This window comes from Oncorhynchus tshawytscha, linkage group LG13 (genome assembly GCF_018296145.1).
Source record: "Oncorhynchus tshawytscha isolate Ot180627B linkage group LG13, Otsh_v2.0, whole genome shotgun sequence".
NCBI lineage: Eukaryota > Metazoa > Chordata > Actinopteri > Salmoniformes > Salmonidae > Oncorhynchus > Oncorhynchus tshawytscha.
The window spans coordinates 24,628,527-24,649,196 of record NC_056441.1 but is presented as its reverse complement, the minus strand read 5'-3'; the positions used below and the strand labels follow the sequence as shown (position 1 = coordinate 24,649,196).

The 20,670-nt window shown below is 41.9% G+C and overlaps 1 protein-coding gene across 1 annotated transcript in view; it reads right to left on the bottom strand.

Moving 5' to 3' along the window:
• Nucleotides 1-3,236: 3,236 nt before the first annotated feature.
• Nucleotides 3,237-20,670, bottom strand: part of LOC112264584 (neurexophilin-1) — a 53,940-nt gene continuing 36,506 nt past the window's right edge. Inside the window, exon 3 of the mRNA XM_024441285.2 lies at nucleotides 3,237-5,331. Coding sequence (XP_024297053.1) covers nucleotides 4,576-5,331 — 756 coding nt within the window. The 3' untranslated portion in view covers nucleotides 3,237-4,575. The remainder of the gene's footprint in view (nucleotides 5,332-20,670) is intronic.

Sequence of the window (20,670 nt, the reverse complement as noted above, 5' to 3'; positions counted from 1 at the left end):
TTAGTATGAATTTTAATCACATTTAAAGTAAACAGATGTCTGAAATAAATTCTGACAACTTTGAAGAACCGACATATCATTACAAACCATCCACTGTCTGGCAGGCATCGTTCTGTGCTCAACATTACACCTAGGAACCAGAACTTTGAATCTCACTTCAATCTCCACATGAAAATGTCACGGAAAATGTATTTTTAATTGCTGCTCCTATGAGAAATGCATAATGCCTTCCCCGTAGTACGGGGGAAATAACAGGGGTGGAAATGGCAGTTGCTCCAGATGATGCTTTCAGACAAAAGGTTAGTTTCTCTCTCTTCTGACAGGGGTCAAGTAGTTATCTTCCTGTTCTTCACTGTGCTCAAATCAAAGGCTTGAATATGAGAGGCCTGAATACCAAGTATAAGAGAACATAGAGAGACTTCAGGGCACAGACATCTGCAAAAACTCCAACGGATCATCTGTGAGTACTTCCAAAGGTCAAAATGGACAATGACTCATTGGTGACCAATAGGAAGTGAAACGGAAACAAAGTAATACACATTTAGGTTTAACATAATGTGAGTGAGTTTATGTCTTTTGTTAGTAATTGGCAAATTAGCTTTGGGGCAATTTTACCTGAACTGATAAATGAGCTCAACTAAGTAACACTTACTATATAGTCAAGTGTAAACTTTACTGTCTTATCTGTTCTGAGTGGAAATATCCTGAGGATGTTTCAGTCCCAGGAAAAAAACGAAGTCCTGCAGAACAAAAGTCTATGAGGAAGGAAGTGTCCTGAAGTGCACCGTTTGCCATTTAAAATTCAGAGTGGCAATTTAGCCACTACCATCGTCCAATCCCAAACTTTCCAGGAAATGATGAGCAACAATTTGGAGGTGAGCCGTAATGGCAGCAGGTGGGGAACACAGTTGCGAAGATTCAGGAGTGATTAATGGAAACTAATTTTTCATGGCAATTAAAATGATTAAAGCCGGAGGGCCTTTCTGCGGTAACTCCGAATTGCTCCAGGAACAAGGCGATGCCACAAAGCTAAAGAACCAAAATTGCATTAGTAGTTGAGGAGAACTGTATTAAAATGCAAATGTACAGCTGTTAATAGTTCTTCAAAATCCAATAATCCCCCACAGTCAGTCATGTGTCAAAATGGTTAATGGAAAAATATCCCAGAGGCACGCAAGGTCCTTTTTCCACTCCGATTTTGATTAAAGGAAGAATTTCTGTTTAGGGAAAAATGTTCAGGGCTGGATGAGACTGGGTCTGTGTCCAAAATAGCACCTTATTTCCTATGTAGTGCACTACTTTTGATCAGGGACAATAGGGTTTTGTCAAAAATAGTGCAATATTTAGGGAATAAGGTGCCATTTAGGATACGTCCTGGGACTGAATGGGGATGGGGATAGGATTGGCAGAGTGTGACTTAATGTGGGCAGGATCCCAAACTCATTGTTCAGACTTCCTGATTCCTGAGATATGCCTTCTCATGGGAATAGCCTGTCTGTGTTGCTAACAAGGGGGAAGCCGATCCCATCTCCAAAGCTCTAAATCTGATCTGCAGGTATTAAAGACATTCATCACCCTAACCTGTATTGAGTAACGCTTCAATGAAATGCTTATGATACATCTGCCTGCCTGTGAATGAAGAGGGAGGTTAGGGAGCAGCTTTGGCTGAAGGAGTGTCACACAGAAAGACATCATTAAATGAATAGTCTACTTGGTTATTCTGTCTCTTCATTACGATTCTGCTGGGGGTTATAGAGATATTGAAGTGTTCCCTCTCACCGGAGGGAAAAATGCCGTTTTCACTCCAACTAGACAACATGGGCCATGGGGAGACATGTTGTTGTTGCACATTGAAGCAAATTGATTAAGGACATTACGATTCGTTATGAAATCCCAGATAACACAGAGACTGACTATAAACCCAGCGTTGGTCAGTGGAAGAATTTCTGTGGGGTCAAAGTATAACTTACTGGTAACTTATTGTGCAAGAACTACTGATATTTGTGTATGTGTATGACCAACAGCCCATCCCTGATCATCAAATTGTGTGTTGCTTTGAGTCTGTCACTGAATAGATATAATGGCCACGTTAATATTGTCTCGATTGATCTGGTCGGATAAATCCAATCTGAAACTAATCTGAACTGAGATAAGTATGTAAATTGTTTTGGGTAATTAGCCCACATGACTTTGCCGATGAAGATACCGGCTGTATACATACATTTCTAGACATACTATTCCTTGTGGAGTAATTTATCTCTAATACAGTATGTTTGAGTGTATATGTTCAAAATGTATGCCTATATCACACATTAGAGTGAATCCCAGTAGACTTATTAAAAGTGAAGCATTCAGTGCTTTGCTTTAGGAAGCCTACTACTTAATGAGGCCGGCTGTAAAAGCACCCCACAGACAGCCGATGAACACACAAACCTGGCACACACTTTAATTACTAATAAATTGTGAGCCAGATAAACCTAGCGAGGAGCGGATTTCACCCCCAGAGGGTTCTAATCGCTGTAAAGCCGAGTGCTGATCCTAACTGCCGACTACGAGGCTTCCATGGCAGGTGCCACTGCACTGAGTCGTCCCACAACAGACGCTGCTATCTGCTATTGACTCCAAACGGCACTTACTCTCAATCTCCTCCATGCCTCTTCTAGGGACTGGAACACTACTTCTCTCTGTAGACTATGAGGGAAACATGGTATGGTTGGTATGAGATCAGAGTGATTCTTGGAAGTAATGATGATCAAACTCAGGAAGTAAAGAGCTTACTGTATATGTAATGTATGTGTTTTTGATTGGTCTTGGAGTGAATTTGGATGGTGTGATCAGTTGTGTTTCGATGAAGTTGGAAGAAGTTTGATTCCTGTCTTGATCAGGAACATCAAAGCCCAAGTCTAAGAAGTTCAGGGATCTAAATGCACAAAAAGGTATGGTGGGTCAACAGATAATGTGACATTATGATGCGCTAAGAGAAGCATGGAGCTCAGATTGATCTGTATTTTTGGAGAAAGATGTGTGAATACTGATGTACACTATTGGGATACTCTTGATATATTAAATGTATACTGTAGACTATTAGGTACAATGCGTTGGAACACTCATTGAGAATATTCACTGTACATGCTAAAATGTCTGGCAATGCAGATCCTTAACATTTATTGACCTTCAAGTCCTACCATTATAATAATCAGTGAGACGTGCATGTAAAGAACTCACATGCAAGAACATTCAACTGATAAAACATACAGGATTTTTATTCATATGTACACCTCCATCCCATCCTTCCCCCAGAAATAAAAGCCATACATTTGATGAATACTTGTAATATATTTAGACAGTTCTACAGCGTATGTACAGGGTTGCTGTTTTCATGGATTCACAAGAGAGAGAGAGAGAGAGAGAGGGGGATTGTGGGAAGGGGTAGACCGCTTTATGTGGGCATATACAGACGCAGCTCAATTCAGGATAAACTATGTACAATACAAACCATTCATACAAATTAGGCTCTCTATGATATAGAATTCATTACATTACAATTTTTATTAAGTCAATGACAATGAGCAAAGCCCCCCAATCAATCACAACTGAATATTAACAATAAACCTAATAACGCTGTGATTTGCTAATAATAATCTGAGCCAGGACTTATACAGGGACAAGCTGAAGATTGAACAGCATCATTCCTGAACATGTAAAATGCCTTTATTTTTTATTTTTTTATAAAACATGCCTGCGGGAGAATCCTGTCAGTGCTAGGTAAGACCACCTATTTGGATTGCACACTGACACTCTCCTCTTCCTCAGCTCTCTCGACTGTGGGGTCAAAGGATTTGGAAATGTGTGGGGATCTTGTAGACCTTCAAGGGTAGGAGTCTGGACTGTTATTTCTGAGAGAGCGGAATTGAGCTGCTATGAATGAATGAGTATTGAGTATTGCAGGTGCAAACAAAACATAGGATCATGTATGCTGCCATCCAATTGGTAGCTCACAGAACTGAACTTTCATACAGAAAGTATTGTGGCCCTAAGGAGCAAAGTAAGAAATACTAAAAGGAGAAAATTAAAGCACCTAGAATCAAACTGGACCAAGAAAATGAATATAACATATTGATAACATTAACAAGTTGTTACAAACTAATAAGACTTATTTGAAATTCTGATTTTACTTAGTTACACATGGAACTATCAACCCCAAATATGTACACATGATGCATCTATGAAATCACTGCTGAAAAAATGTATGAAATCTATAAAACAAATTAATTATAGTCAATATTATTGTTTAGTCATAGTATTTGTATACTAATAATATTAATATAATAATTATTATATTTATAATAATAATGGTTTTGCACAACACTTGAAAGACAAAATAATAATGACCCATAAGTCTTTACTTTCTCTATTGTCTTAATTTCATAAATAGATAATCAATTCATTTTACACATTCTTTTATTTTCAGAACAGTACAGCTAACATATATTTCTCTGGGCGGGGAAAAAGAAGAAGAAGCCCCGCTTTGTAACTTACTGGTCCTTCACATTGGGATTGTTGTTGTGGGAGTGGTCAGCCAGAGGGGAAGTAGGGAGTGTCGCTGTGGTAGTTGTAGTCCGGACAGACTTTCTGCACCAGCTTGTAGTCAGTGCTGTAGAAGGAGATGTAGATGCAGATGACTTTAAAGGGCTTGGAACAGAGCCAGGAGACGTGGCTCTGAGTCTGCTCCTGGTAACACGTCTTGGACGGGTCGAAGTTACACAGCGTGTTCCTGGCACCCTTCTCCACCTTTTCGTACTCTATGCGGCAGTTGAAGGACTTGGAGTCCTTGGCGTCAATCACGGACTGCTGGGCCGCCACGTCGAACTCCACGACCTTGGTTGGTGGGACGAGACTCACAGACACATTGCCCTGGCCTGTGGAGTTGTGTCTGAAGTAGACGCTGAAGGTTCCGTTGCCGTGATCCACGATCTTCCCGGTGATGAGGAGGTTGAGCTTGACCGTCTTAATGTTGGAGTGGAAGTCTCCCCAACCGAACATCTTCTTGAACTTGCCCGTCTTGACCATAGGCCGCCGCTTAGCTCTTGCTCTAGAATCCTGGAGGTCGGTAGAGTTCCTCAGCCAGTCCCAGAGGTCCTGCTCAGAGTAGGGCTCCGGGGTGTCGTAGCGCAGGTCCAGAGCCGTGGTGTTCTCTTTGCCATGGAGAGTCTGTGACAACAACCTGCTGATTGACAGGTCCTTGCTGCTTTCTGTCCATATGTGTTTTAACGTCGACTTGGGGCTGCCCGACTTGAGGAGGTCCGCCTTGGAAGCATGAACACTTGTCACCTGAAACAGAGAGAGAAGAGGAGATCCGTTTCACTAACTGGTATGTCATACTGTTATAGGCGACACGGTAGTACTTGAGACAATCAAACAGGCAAAGAGACACTTCAGCAGATATTAATATCAGATTCAGAAAAAATTGACTTCACACTCAGGCAGTACACGCAGCTTTCTACAAAACAGACAAAATGGACTGAAGTGGGGAGAGGACAGGAGAGATACCGGTAATCCATCTTTCAGCGAGCTTCAATTTCGAAGCGTGTTAGCAGACAGCCCCCATTTGGGAAATAGAATGTGTGAGAGACACAACACAGCGATCAAAGTATTTTAGACATTGTTTTTCCCTCTCTCTCTCTCTCTCTCTCTCTCTCTCTCTTTCTCTCTCTTCCTCTCAGATGGTAGAAGGGATTTCCACTTGGCTCCCCCAGATAAATGCAGTGGCTATTCAGTAAAGACCAGACTATTAAGCACAAAGCGCTGCTTGGATTGATGATTGATGAACCCCCAGGTTTTCACCATTTAGCCACGATGACTGGAATTAGGTTCATACAGGCCCCGGCGGAGGGGAGTGACATTGATTGGCTGATTTCTACTGTAAGACGTGACAGCAGATCTGTCTTGCCCAGAGATTTTTGCATTTCATGGGCCGAGGCCCTCTGGGATCGATACATAGAAAATAAGGTTTCGCTACCAATCAGTTGGCCCTTTGGACATGAATTGACTTCCTCAGACGGTGTCAGCACTAAGGGGCGATCCCTATAGCCAGGTTTAAGCATATCATTGTTTAGGGGGAGAATATGCCTATATGGTTCGTATAGGGTGCTGAGAGAATAGAACAAAAAAAAAGATAATTACGTTGAGGGCTCTATTCAAAACGCATCGCGGAAGTTCAGCTTTACAGCTTGATTGAAATTTAAAGACAACGTTCCAAATTTATATGAGTGCATGCATGTTCAAACACTGCATATGTCAGCTCATTTTGGAAATGAACTTAATATGTATACCGTGGAATGTGTAATGCTTCATTGTTACAGATTGAATAGATCCCTTAATTACCTTGTATGCATTTTGAACTGCAGATTGAAAGCCATTTGAACCTAGTTAGACGTAGATGTATGTAATTATGAATATAATTTCTGTAGGAAGCTTTCTGTAAGCAATGGCCAGAAGGGTAAACAAGACATCCTTTAACATGAGCCTCATCATGTTGCAAACAACCCTCATTACTGTAGTTACAGGGGGCTGTAGTTTACTGTAGTTGCAGGTGACTGTAATTTACTGTAGTTGCAAGTGACTGTATTTTACTGTAGTTACTAGAGGTCGACCGATTAATCGGAATGGCCGATTAATTTGGGCCGATTTCAGGTTTTCATAACAATTGGAAATCGGTATTTTTGGGCGCCGATTTTTTTATATATATTTTTTATATATATTTAATTTTTTATTTTTATACCTTCATTTAACTAGGCAAGTCAGTTATGAACACATTCTTATTTTCAATGACGGCCTAGGAACGGTGGGTCAACTGCCTTGTTCAGGGGCAGAACGACAGATTTTCACCTTGTCAGCTCGGGGGATCCAACGCATTAACGACCGGCCTCTCTCGTTGCACTCCACAAGGAGACTGCCTGTTACGCGAATGCAGTAAGCCAAGGTAAGTTTCTAGCTAGCATTAAACTTATCTTATAAAAAACAATCAATCATAATCACTAGTTAACTACACATGATTGATGATATTACTAGATAATATGTCCTATAATTCCTATAATTGAAGACTCATGTTAAAAGGAACCACCAGCTGTCATATGTTCTCATGTTCTGAGCAAGGAACTGAAACGTTAGCTTTCTTACATAGCACATATTGCACTTTTACTTTCTTCTCCAACACTTTGTTTTTGCATTATTTAAACCAAATTGAACATGTTTCATTATTTACTTGAGGCTAAATTGATTTTATTGATGTATTATATTAAGTAAAAATAAGTGTTCATTCAGTATTGTTGTAATTGTCATTATTACAAATAAATAAATACAAATCGGCCGATTAATCAGTATCGGCTTTTTTGGTCCTCCAATAATCGGTATCGGTTTCGGCGTTGAAAAATCATCATCGGTCAACCTCTAGTAGTTACAGGTGACATTTTACAACCTCTATTTCAGGCTTAGGTAGACCTATGTCCACTCTGAACCTGAGTCGGCAGAATATCCTTCAGCCCTGAAGGCTTCAAATACCAAATTAATTCCTTCACATTAAACTACATATTGCTTCTACATACACGGTTTCATTGATTACATAAGGAGATTACAATACAAAGGTATTGATCAGAAATCTTCCCTGCAGATTCCATCTGGTCTAAGTCATTGGTAGTGTTTCCAGTTTAATATTGAGGTATAATATGAATGAAGATTAGCCTACTCAACAGGGCTAATAGCCCAGTGAGACTGTGACTTATGCCTCAGGGTGTACTGTATGTATGTAATGAAGTGTATTGTATGGACACTGAGGGCATGTTGGGAGGGTATACATGACCTATACATGGTAATCATGAATGACTTATAACTGGTGATACAGTGCATATGGAAAATACATGTATATTGTATAGAGAGTAGATTGATAAAACCAATTAATGTTGTTCCATGCAGAATAGTTGATGTTAATATCTCATAAATAACATCATAATAAGTGAGTCCTGTATTTTGTGAATGCACTGCGCTCAAACATGTGCATGATTTCATGGTACTCTAAAACATGTGCATGATTTCATGGTAATCTAAAACATGTGCATGATTTCATGGTACTCTAAAACATGTGCATGATTTCATGGTACTCTAAAACATGTGCATGATTTCATGGTAATCTAAAACATGTGCATGATTTCATGGTACTCTAAAACATGTGCATGATTTCATGGTAATCTAAAACATGTGCATGATTTCATGGTACTCTAAAACAGGTGCATGATTTCATGGTACTCTAAAACATGTGCATGACGTGTATGTTTATCCATACTTACTGTTTCTCCATTGTCCTTTATAGACAGCCACAGCCACAGTACAATACATCCACACACTCCATTGTCCACACACAGCCACAGCCACACACACACACACACACACACACACACACACACACAGGCACACACACACACACACACACACACACACACACACACACACACACACACACACACACACACACACACAAGTTGATCTATGAAGCTTCAGGCCCACGGCCAGTTTCTTTGACTCCATCATCCAGCATGCTTTGGGCCTTGGGCCAATGTGTTTGACTCCATTTTCCAGCATGCTTTGTGCCCTGTCCCAGTGTGTCTGCTGAGGCTCAGTGCTGCCAGATGGTTAGTTTACCTAGGGGGACAGGCGGTGCATCTGGTAAACATGGCAGCACTCTGGCCAGCAGAGGCCTGCGCCTCACAACTGACTACAGGCCAGACTCAGACAGATGTCTTCCCCTGGGCCTAGGCTATAGGTATAGGGAGATGGCTGGGTCAGATGGGGCTGTACGAGCTCCGTGTGTTCAGGATGTAAGTCATAACACAACGGAACAGCAGTCGACAATGATGGCCTACGAGTACACACACGTTAACCCACAAATGCCCACACCACACACATACACACTCCCATCACAACCTACGCTATATATACAAAAAAATAGGGACACCTTTTCAAATGAGTGGATTCGGCTATTTCAGCCACACCCATTGCTGACAGGTGTATAAAATCGAGCACACTGCCATGCAATCTCCATAGACAAACATTGGCAGTAGAATGGCATTACTGAAGAGCTCATTGACAAGTCAGCTCGTCAAATTTCTGCCATGCTAGACCTGCCCCGGTCAACTGTAAGTGCTGTTATTGTGAAGTGGAAACGTCTAGGAGCAACAACGGCTCAGCCGCGAAGTGGTAGGCCCACACAAGCTCACAGAACAGGACCGCCGAGTGCTGAAGTGCGTAGCGCTTAAAAATCGTCTGTCCTCGGTTGCAACACTCACTATCAAGTTCCAAACTGCCTCTGAAAGAAACGTCAGCACAAGAAGTGTTCGTCGGGAGCTTCATAAAATGGGTTTCCATGGCCGAGCCGCCGCACACAAGCCTAAGATCACCATGCGCAATGCCAAGCGTTGGCTGGAGTGGTGTGAAGCTCGCCGCCATTGGACACTGGAACACATGCAACGTGTTATCTGGAGTAATGAATCACGCTTCACCATATGGCAGTCCGATCGACGAATCTGGGTTTGGTGGATGCCAGAAGAACGCTACCTGCCCCAATACATAGTGCCAACTGTAAAGTTTGGTGGAGGAGGAATAAAGGTCTGGGGCTGTTTTTCCATGGTTTGGGCAAGGCCCTTAGTTCCAGTGAAGGGAAATCTTAACGCTGCAGCACACAATGACATTCTAGACGATTCTGTACATCCAACTTTGTGGCAACAGTTTGGGGAAGACCCTTTCCTGTTTCAGCATGACAAAGCCCCCGTGCACAATGCGAGGTCAATACAGAAACGGTTTATCGAGAACAGTGTGGAAGAACTTGACTGGCCTGCACAGAGCCCTGACCTCAACCCCATCGAACACCTTTGGGATGAATTGGAACGCCGACTGCGAGCCAGGCCTAATCGACCAGCATACCAGAAGAGTGGAGGCTGTTATAGCAGCAAAGGGGGGCCAACTCCATATCACACACACACACACACACACACACACACACACACACACACACACACACACACACACACACACACATACACACACACACACACTGTAGCAGAAAACCATTTGACACAAGCAGGCAGAGAACTCTTGCTACCAGATAACCATCCCAACTCAGCTACCTGATAACTAGCACAACTCAGCTATGAGTGGACAGGTGTCACCAATGACCTGACAAAGTCCCCTCAGACATAATTCAGTGGTGATTCTGAAATAGCACCCTATTCCCTATATGCAGGTGGGCACTTTTTTTGCCAAGCCAAGCCCACTACACAGAGCTCTGGTCAAAAGTATTACACTATAAATGGAATAGGGTGCTGATTCAGAGGAAGTCTAGAAGACTTGATGGAGTTGAAGTTCTGCTTCAACTAATAGCGAACAGAGAACACCAAAAGAAAGCAGCATAGTCCAAACTCCTCCATCAAAACAACATTGATGCATTGTGAAGGGTTACAACAGACCCAGTCTAAAGATATACAGACCCTTTACATTGCCAACATTAACAGTAATCTATAGCTCATGAGGCTGTTAAACCAATACTTACTGTTTAGTGATGGAATACTGTTTTTATCTACAGATTATGAAACAGCATTACAGTGTTGTGATGCTATATATTCAAATAAAGAGAACATTGATTGTGTGGCTAATTATAGATTAAGTACCATATCGATATGCTTAAACAAATGGAGACATGGTCTAAGACTTAACGCAAACACAACAGATATGGGTGACAACATGTCAGTCTCTGTTCTTAGTTTCCCTAGACTACTGTACAGGAGGCCCCCCCCCCAAAAAAAAATCTGCATCCAGAGCCTCTTAACAATATCTTCAATTGAAACTAAATTATTTTATGAGGAGGGCAACAGAGGGTAGGTCCACCTACGTAATGGCAAAAGAAATACATCCCTCCATGACATACATTTAGGATGAGCAGGTTAATGATGAGCGTGAAAGTATATGATCTTATTAAAGTAAACTAACAACATTGAATAATTAAAACGATAAGCCAATTTAGCAATTATAATTATTATTGACACATCTTAATACCGATTAGTAGGTTTCACTAGGCCTAAAGTTCATTAGCTGACAATTCACTGCAGCACAGCAAAGAGTTTCACACTTCAACATGGCATGATACCATAAAGGTGTCATACTAAAGATAAGTCTGCCAGAAAAGTGAAGGTATTACTCATACTTAACATACAGATGTAGGGTCTTAATTTGAGCCAGTTTGCTACAGCTGTAAAATAACCATGCAGCAACAGGAGATGTGAATTATTATGTAGATTATAATTAATGGACATTTTTGATACATTTTTCATTAGGGCAAATCAGGTCTGACATTTTAAAGTGGAAATGCAAACTTTAGAAGCATTTCTGAATGCACTACACATTCTCAGCAACAAAAGAGTGATCAAATGAAGATCCTACATCTGTATACCATAATGAAACCATACAATACAATTATATGGTTTATATTTTTCCCACAACCCATTTTAGACTGGTAAAAAACAACCACCTACAGAAAATCTAATTTAGTCTACTTTTGCAAAAGACAGTAGATAAAAGATTGGAGAAGAGATGAGCTTCCTACGTTCTACTTAGCTCCTATTGAAAATGTCCAATCATATCCATGGTAAAGGAACTGCAAAGCTTTTCCTGAGATGTAATTCTGGAGGGAGAATGAAGGCCGGCAAACTGTAATGTGTTGAATGAAAAGAGCCCTTATGAAAGACGAAGGAGAAAGAGGACAGAAAGAAAGGGAAATTTGACAGTTCTATAAGGAGAGAGAAGGAGGGAGGACAGTGGAGGAGTGACCCTGCAAATACATATAGTTAACCTCCAATTGAGTAAAGCATTATCAGAGAGAGTATAGAATCCTCCTTTAGTATTGACTGACCAGCTGTAACTAACAAGAAACGGGCCATTCAACAGACAATACTTATAGCTAGCTACATCCTTTGCAGTATTGTATGCATTTCAATATTTCTTATGAACATAACAAAAATACAAATACACTTTTATAGTCATTGTTGAATTTGTTTTGTCATACTTGAATGCAATGGAAATGTGTTGAAGCTGTAGTTCTTTCTTACAATGCAACGACAACACTAGTTATTTCTTACAATATTATCGCCATTGCCAACCTCTTTCAAGCTAGTCTTTTTGCTATACATTCAGTCAGAACCATTGACAGGTACTGTATATGTAGAAATACAGATATTTATATTTACGTTTTTCTTTATTTGATCTAACACTATACATCTGACTATATATTGGCTCATACAGTTGGAATCCTCTCCTCTATTCCCCTACTATAAGTACAGGACCAGGCCATAAAACAGAGTCCTTAGTAACATGACTACGCAGTATGCTTGCCTTGGGCTGAAACCAGCTGGTGAATAGAGCCGGCCCTGCAGAGAGCTAGACAGCTGTTATGCAGCGCTGTAATATTACATTGAGACCGTGCACTAGAACTGCCTAATGGTCTTGCGTTAGACGCAACATATCTTTCTTACTGTGTGTGTGTGTGTGTGTTCGTGAGGATGAAAGAATGTGTGTGCATGTAAATGTACGTGTAAGTGTAAAATGACCATAGGCTCCCTGTGGCATCGGTAAATATGTAACAGAAAATCTCAGTCCCAAAAACATAGTGAAGGAAGTGGAGCAGAGACCAGTGATTTAAGGTGATCAGGGGGCTGGAGCTCTAACCAGCCTACCACACCCTAAACATAATTTACTACCTGTGGTATTTAAAAAAAAATTTTTTACCCCTCCATGAAGGACAAATATATATTTTTTACTGCTTTTCTGCTACATACATTTTACACATACATTTTGCATATACATTTTGCATATACATTTTGCATATACATTTTGCATACATGGTACTTTTATATAAAGCAGTCACATAACAATAATACATTACCAAACATCAGCTCTTTAATCCCAACCCTCAGCCACTCCCAGCCCATCCCACCTATCACCATAGACCTCAGCTCTTTAATCCCGCCCCTCAGCCACTCTCAGCCCGTCACCATAGACCTCAGCTCCCACCCTCAGCCATCAGCCCATCCCACCTATCACCATAGACCTCAGCTCTTTAATCCCGCCCCTCAGCCACCATCCCACCTATCACCAAAGACCTCACCTCAGCCATCACCCCATCCCACCTATCACCATAGACCTCAGCTCTTTAATCCCACCCCTCAGCCACTCTCAGCCCATCCCACCTATCACCAAAGACCTCAGCTCTTTAATCCCGCCCCTCAGCCACTCTCACCCCATCCCACCTATCACCAAAGACCACAGCTCTTTAATCCCGCCCCTCAGCCACTCTCAGCCCATCCCACCTATCACCAAAGACCTCAGCTCTTTAATCCCGCCCCTCAGCCACTCTCAGCCCATCCCACCTATCACCAAAGACCTCAGATCTTTAATCCCGCCCCTCAGCCACTCTCAGCCCATCCCACCTATCACCAAAGACCTCAGCTCTTTAATCCCGCCCCTCAGCCACTCTCAGCCCATCCCACCTATCACCAAAGACCTCAGATCTTTAATCCCGCCACTCTCAGCCCTCAACCACTCTCAGCCCATCCCACCTATCACCAAAGACCTCAGATCTTTAGTCCCGTCCCTCAGCCACTCTCAGCCCATCCCACCTATCACCAAAGACCTCAGATCTTTAATCCCGCCCCTCAACCACTCTCAGCCCATCCCACCTATCACCAAAGACCTCAGATCTTTAGTCCCGTCCCTCAGCCACTCTCAGCCCATCCCACCTATCACCAAAGACCGCCCTCGTTTGGTTTCCATGGGACATATATTTTTCCATTGTGCTGTGAAGTTTTACCTTTCTAATCGTATAGTATCCTCAGATTGTGAGCTAAAGATGAAAACCTTTCCTACCAGTATTATCATTATTTATTGACTATGGCTTTCCACATTGCCCAACACTGCTATTTGTAAGGTTCATTTTAAGTACATGTTGTGATTTTTTAAACCATTCCTGAACCTGTGACCAGAAACAAGCTACATAGGAGTAATGCCAGAATAAATGATCTATTGATTCTGTCTCTTCACAGCATATATATATATATATATATATATAGCATAGCATATATACATAACATTCTGTTGGTGGCAAGAATTTTATATAATAATTTAAATTGAAAAACTCTAAGTGTTGAATAAGGTGTAGTTCATAAAATATGCCATGGAATTGGTACATCGAAAATCTCTTCCCATTTATTTACTGCCCGTTTGTTCCCTTCTGTCATTGTTGTGCTTTATTGGTATCTATAACAAAACTTCACACAAATATTCCTCTTTAGGCTCATAGTCGTCGTCCGAGGCCTACATTCAATCCATATCGCGGAAGATCCGCGCTACAGCACAATTGACATTTAAAGCTAATCTTCGATTAAGCCAACATACAGAAGTAGGATCTTCATTTGAGCCTCTTTGATTCAGCAGGAAAGTAATCCTGCAGAAACAGGAAATGTGAATTAGTATTTGCATTATAATTGTTGGACATTTTTGTAGGGGTTGATCAAACAATAAATTGTACGAGGGAAATCAAGAATAAATTGTCAAAGTGGAAATTGCAAACTTCAGAATCTTTTTTGAACCTCATGTACATTTCAAGTTTGACATTTACTCCATGGCAGGAAAGTTCTCCTGCAACAGGGTGATCAAATTAAGATCCTACATCTGTATGCAGCACTTACCATGAATGTCTACGCAAACGTGGAAACATTGCCTTCAACCGTTAATCGTGCTATAATGCGGATCTTCCGCGATATGGATAGAATCTAGCCCCTATAGACTCATTCAAAGGGATGTAACTGAACTCAGCAAAAAAATAAACACCCTTTTTTTCAGGACTCTGTCTTTCAAAGATAATTCTTTTAAAATCAAAATAGCTTCACAGGTCTTCGTTGTAAAGAGTTTAAACACTGTTTCCCATGTGTGTTCAATGAACCATAAACAATTAATGAACATCACCTGTGGAACGGTCGTTAAGACACTAACAGTTTACAGGCAGTAGGCAATTAAGGTCAAAGTTATGAAAACTTAGGACACTAAAGAGGCCTTTCTACGGACTCTGAAAAACACCAAAAGAAAGATGCCCATGGTCACTGTTCATCTGCGTGAACGTTCCTTAGGCATGCTGCAAGGAGGCATGAGGACTGCAGTTGTGGCCAGGGCAATAAATTGCAATGTCTGTACTGTGAGACGCCTAAGACAGCACTACAGGGAGACAGGATGGACAGCTGATCATCTTCGCAGTGGCAGCCCACGTGTAACAACACCTGCACAGGATTGGTACATCCGAACATCACACCTGCGGGACAGGTACAGGATGGCAACAACAACTGCCCGAGTTACACCAAAAATGCACAATCCCTCCATCAGTGCTCAGACTATCCGCAATAGGCTGAGAGAGGCTGGACTGAAGGGTTGTAGGCCTGTTGTAAGGCAGATCCTCACCAGACATCACCAGCAACAACGTCGCCTAGGGGCACAAACCCACCGTCGCTGGACCAGACAGGACTGGCAAAAAGTGCTCTTCACTGACGAGTTGCGGTTTTGTCTCACCAGGGGTGATGGTCGGATTCGTGTTTATCGTCGAAGGAATGAGTGTTACACCGAGGCCTGTACTCTGGAGCGGGATCGATTTGGAGGTGGAGGGTCCGTCATGGTCTGGTGCGGTGTGTCACAGCATCATCGGACTGAGCTTGTTGTCATTGCAGGCAATCTCAACGCTGTGAGTTACAGGGAAGACATCCTCCTCCCTGATGTGGTACCCTTCCAGCAGGCTCATCCTGACATGACCCTCCAGCATGACAATGCCACCAGCCATACTGCTCGTTCTGTGTGTGATTTCCTGCAAGACAGGAATGTCAGTGTTCTGCCATGTCCAGCGAAGAGACTGGATCTCAATCCCATTGAGCACGTCTGGGACCTGTTGGATCGGAGGGTGAGGGGTAGGTCCATTCCCCCCAGAAATGTCCGGGGACTTGCCGGTGCCTTGGTGGAAGAGTGGGGTAGAGTGGGGTAACATCTCACAGCAAGAACTGGCAAATCTGGTACAGTCCATGAGGAGGAGATGCACTGCAGTACCTAATGCAGCTGGTGGCCTCACCAGACAGTGACTGTTAATTTTGACCCCCCCTTTGTTCAGGGATACATTATTCAATTTGTGTTAGTCACATGTCTGTGGAACTTGTTCAGTTTATGTCTCAATTGTTGAATCTTGTTATGTTCATACAAATATTTACACTTGTTAAATTTGCTGAAAATAAACACAGTTGACGGTGAGAGGTAGTTTCTTTTTTTCTGAGTTTAGTAAGTACTTTATCCTTTATACACAGTCTCTATTCCAACATGTGAAATGTGTGACAAATTACTGGCATGAAGCCCAAGAAGCTCATTTCTTATCATGAAACAAAAATATTTTCAATAATAAATATTCCACAATGCTGTAGGTATGCTGTTGTCTGTGTTTTGTGCTGCTACCATGTTGTGCTGCTGCTATATTGTGTTACTACCGTGTTGTTGCCATGTGTTGCTACCATGCTGTGTTGTCATGTGTTGCTGCCATGCTGTGTTGTTGTCTTAGGTCTCTCTTTATGTTGTGTTGTCTCTCTTGTCGGGATGTGTGTTTTGTCCTATATTTTTATTTCATTCATTTTTATTTTTAATCCGAGCCCTCGGCCCCGCAGGAGGCCATCCCGCAGGAGGCCTTTGGCCTTTTGGTAGGCCATCATTGTAAATAAGACTTTGTTCTTAATAATATCTTAATTGTTCTGACTTACCTCGTTAAATAATGGTTAACTAAAAATTAGCACAATCAAATAAACACTTTGGGTGAGCTTTTCCTGTACTTTCCATATAAAACCCAGTCCCAGTCAGATAAGACCTCTCTAACCATAACCATAACAATGTGAGTACACATTTACAGTGTTGTATATGACCTGACATCCTCCTCATATAAAACCCAGTCCCAGTCAGATAAGACCTCTCTAACCATAACCATAACAATGTGAGTACACATTTACAGTGTTGTATATGACCTGACATCCTCCTCATATAAAACCCAGTCCCAGTCAGATAAGACCTCTCTAACCATAACCATAACAATGTGAGTACACATTTACAGTGTTGTATATGACCTGACATCCTCCTCATATAAAACCCAGTCCCAGTCAGATAAGACCTCTCTAACCATAACCATAACAATGTGAGTACACATTTACAGTGTTGTATATGACCTGACATCCTCCTCATATAAAACCCAGTCCCAGTCAGATAAGACCTCTCTAACCATAACCATAACAATGTGAGTACACATTTACAGTGTTGTATATGACCTGACATCCTCCTCATATAAAACCCAGTCCCAGTCAGATAAGACCTCTCTAACCATAACCATAACAATGTGAGTACACATTTACAGTGTTGTATATGACCTGACATCCTCCTCATACAACAGACCGTCTCTTTGTCAACTCAACTCTCTCATCTTCTTCTGCTGTTAAGTTCAGGCATAATTGAAGTCTAACCTTTTTCAGAGATTACGTCTATAATTACATGTTGATTGAGTGATGGAAAGAACATTTACAGATAGCTTGTGTACAATGTACCACAGCAGTGATCAGTTAGGTCAAGTACAGTGGTATCATATAGCACCACTGACTTACAGATCATTTTTATGAACATCTATACCCAGAAAGAAATGTGTGAATAGTTTGTGTTTAAATCTTGATTCTAATACCAAGACACACACTGTCGTTTGTTTGTGTTCTAGAATCCTGATTCTAATACATCTTGAGGCTCCATAAATCAAAGCTGGCTTTATGTTGTCATCACGCAGATGGCCCGATGGCAAATTCACCCCAATTAAAGACCTTAGGAGGAGAGTTAAAGGGGGGAGAGTGTTCCCTCGGAGGGAAGAGAGGGCACCTGTTCGCCTGTCATATCCTCATAGCCTGTTCTGATCAGTGACTGCAAGCGTTTTGCCTCCTCAGAGCCGCTCGCTCCAATGCAGAATTAATGAAGGCAAACAAAGCTAAAGTCTCCTCCTCTTCCTCCCCTCACTGACAGCACAGAGCAGGCAGCCCTTTGTGAGCTCATTTTCTCTCCACTTTGGTCCCTCTTAACTAATCTTCAGTGTCACACTTAATGAGATTTTCAGTTTGTAAAGTAGGTAGAACAGCAATGCCTCACCCTCCCTCCCTCCCCTCTCCCCTCTCTACTCTCTCTCTCTCTCTCCCTACCCTCTTTCCCTCCCTCCCTCCCCTCTCTACTCTCTCTCTCCCTACCCTCTTTCCGTCCCTTCCTCCCTCCCTACCTCCCTCCATCCATCCATACCTACCTCTCTACCTCCCTACCTTCCTACCTCCCTCCCTCCATCCATCCATACCTCTCAACCTCCCTCCCTCCATCCATACCTACCTCTCTATCTCCCTCCCTCCCTATCTTCCTCCCTCCATCCCTAACTCCCTCCCTCTGTCACTGCCACCATCATCTCCCCAAATGCGTCTAAAGTCCCCACTTCTCCTCTATAAGGCATCTTAAGTACTATATGCATTATTAAGTCAGGGTTTTATAAGCACATTAAATTATTCACTGTACAAATATAAATATCTGGTGTATAATATATGATGTTATGATATTGCAATGATTAGTTCCATCATTTATAATGATCAGTTTGAGAGAGGCCTCGACACAGCGACAAAACAAGTGTCATTTAATCATGTTTCGACAGAATTATGCAAACACACTCATATTGAAATGTATTTCATTAGCTAAGTAAATGTAAATGAACAATTGATTCTGTCACAGGAATGGTTTAGGCAACGATATCTAACACATTGAATGATCTGATTAACATAATGCTAAATGACGGCTAATGATCTCCTCTTATAGGACAGGGAGAATAGAGGTCTTCATGGGTCCAACATTTGGACCAGTTCTGAAATGGATCTGGGGCTTGCCCACACGGACCTGATAAGCATAAATATTATTTTTTAATATAGAGACCCGTTCCAAACGGACCAGAGGATAACTAGACGCGTTCTATATAGACCTGGTCGGATCCAGATCCGGTAGAATCCGAGTGAGGGAAGCAGCAGAAAAGTCCTTTTTTAAACAACTTTATTAACTGGAGCTGATAAGGTGTGAGGGAGAGAGATAATGCTCTAGCGTACTGTGAGCAAGTGGCACGGGGAGAAGGGAGGAGGGAGGGAGAGACGAGAGACAGCAACCAACTAGCACTATAGTAGACTAATAGCTGCCATAGCTAGGTTATTTTTGATCAAGTATGACTATGTAGTACCTGTCTTGTCTGCATCAAACCGGGAGAAGCTAGTTAAGCTAGCTAACGTTAGCTGGCTAGGCTAATTGAGGCTGCATGTGCTTTCTCGTCCTACACAGTTACAAACAACAACAACTCCATTCAGAATATTAAGTAGCAGCCTGTTGGCTCTTGGTCGTTGTAACCTATCCTTCTCCTTGAACTTTTATTCCATCATTTTTTATTCCATCATCTTCCATTGATTAGATATCTCCTAACTTTTTTCTCCTAACACAGAGACTCTATGACTGTAGCCTATTGCCGCCTTGATGACTTATGATTGGTCATGGTCATCAACAAGCTACACACGTGCCATACTCCACTCTCCACTCCCATGAAAAGCAAGAGCAGCATAAACACAATGTCTCTCTCTCTCTCTACTGCAGCAGCACTCGGATCTGTACGGGCCCTCCCGGACAAGTCAGTTAAAATTACACCTGAGACCCACGACTATCATATCAGATCCGACCCAGACCCGTAAAAAATGTTTCATTCTTCATCCGGACCGGCTCGCGTCCCGGATTGGGTCTCGGGGTATTCGGGTACAGCTGGATCTGTGAAGACCTCTAATGGAGATTAGCATGTCATACATGCACATTTCGATGTTCTATTTAACTGGGTTAAAATGGGTTACATTGGACCTTGTAGACAGGTTCCTGGGCCCAGATTAAGCCCTTGGGGGTGATAGAGGGAAGATTAACCCACAATTCAAAGTAAATGTGTCAGATTCCCATATTGACAAGCAAGAGCACCACAAAGTCATGAGGTTCCCCATTCACAAAGAAATGTGTCTTGCAATGAAACAGTCTATTCAACAGCAACACAGTCTGCCACCCGTGTGTGTATGAGCACACATTGTTGCTATTGAATAGACATAAACACATAAATGTGCACACACATACACCAGTAGAAAGACAGTATAATGTATAGTCCACACAGCATGTTAGTCCCAGGAGGACAGAGAGGATGGACCTGAAGGGCCTTCTACTACAGCAACACATTCAGCTGACCTTTCTGAAACACAACACCATCGCAAAACAGCTTGGAATGATTTCTACAGTGCCCACAGAATTCATAGAGAGCAAGACAGATCATTTGTTATACTGAACTTAAAATAAATGTCCCTCCCCTTGAAGCAGACAGAAAAAAAAATTACGTTATTGGGTCAATAAAGTGAGATGAAACACACACATGCATCATGATATGGAGAAAAGTGATTTGTTAGTTAGTAGCCTGAAATGGCATATATTCCTGAA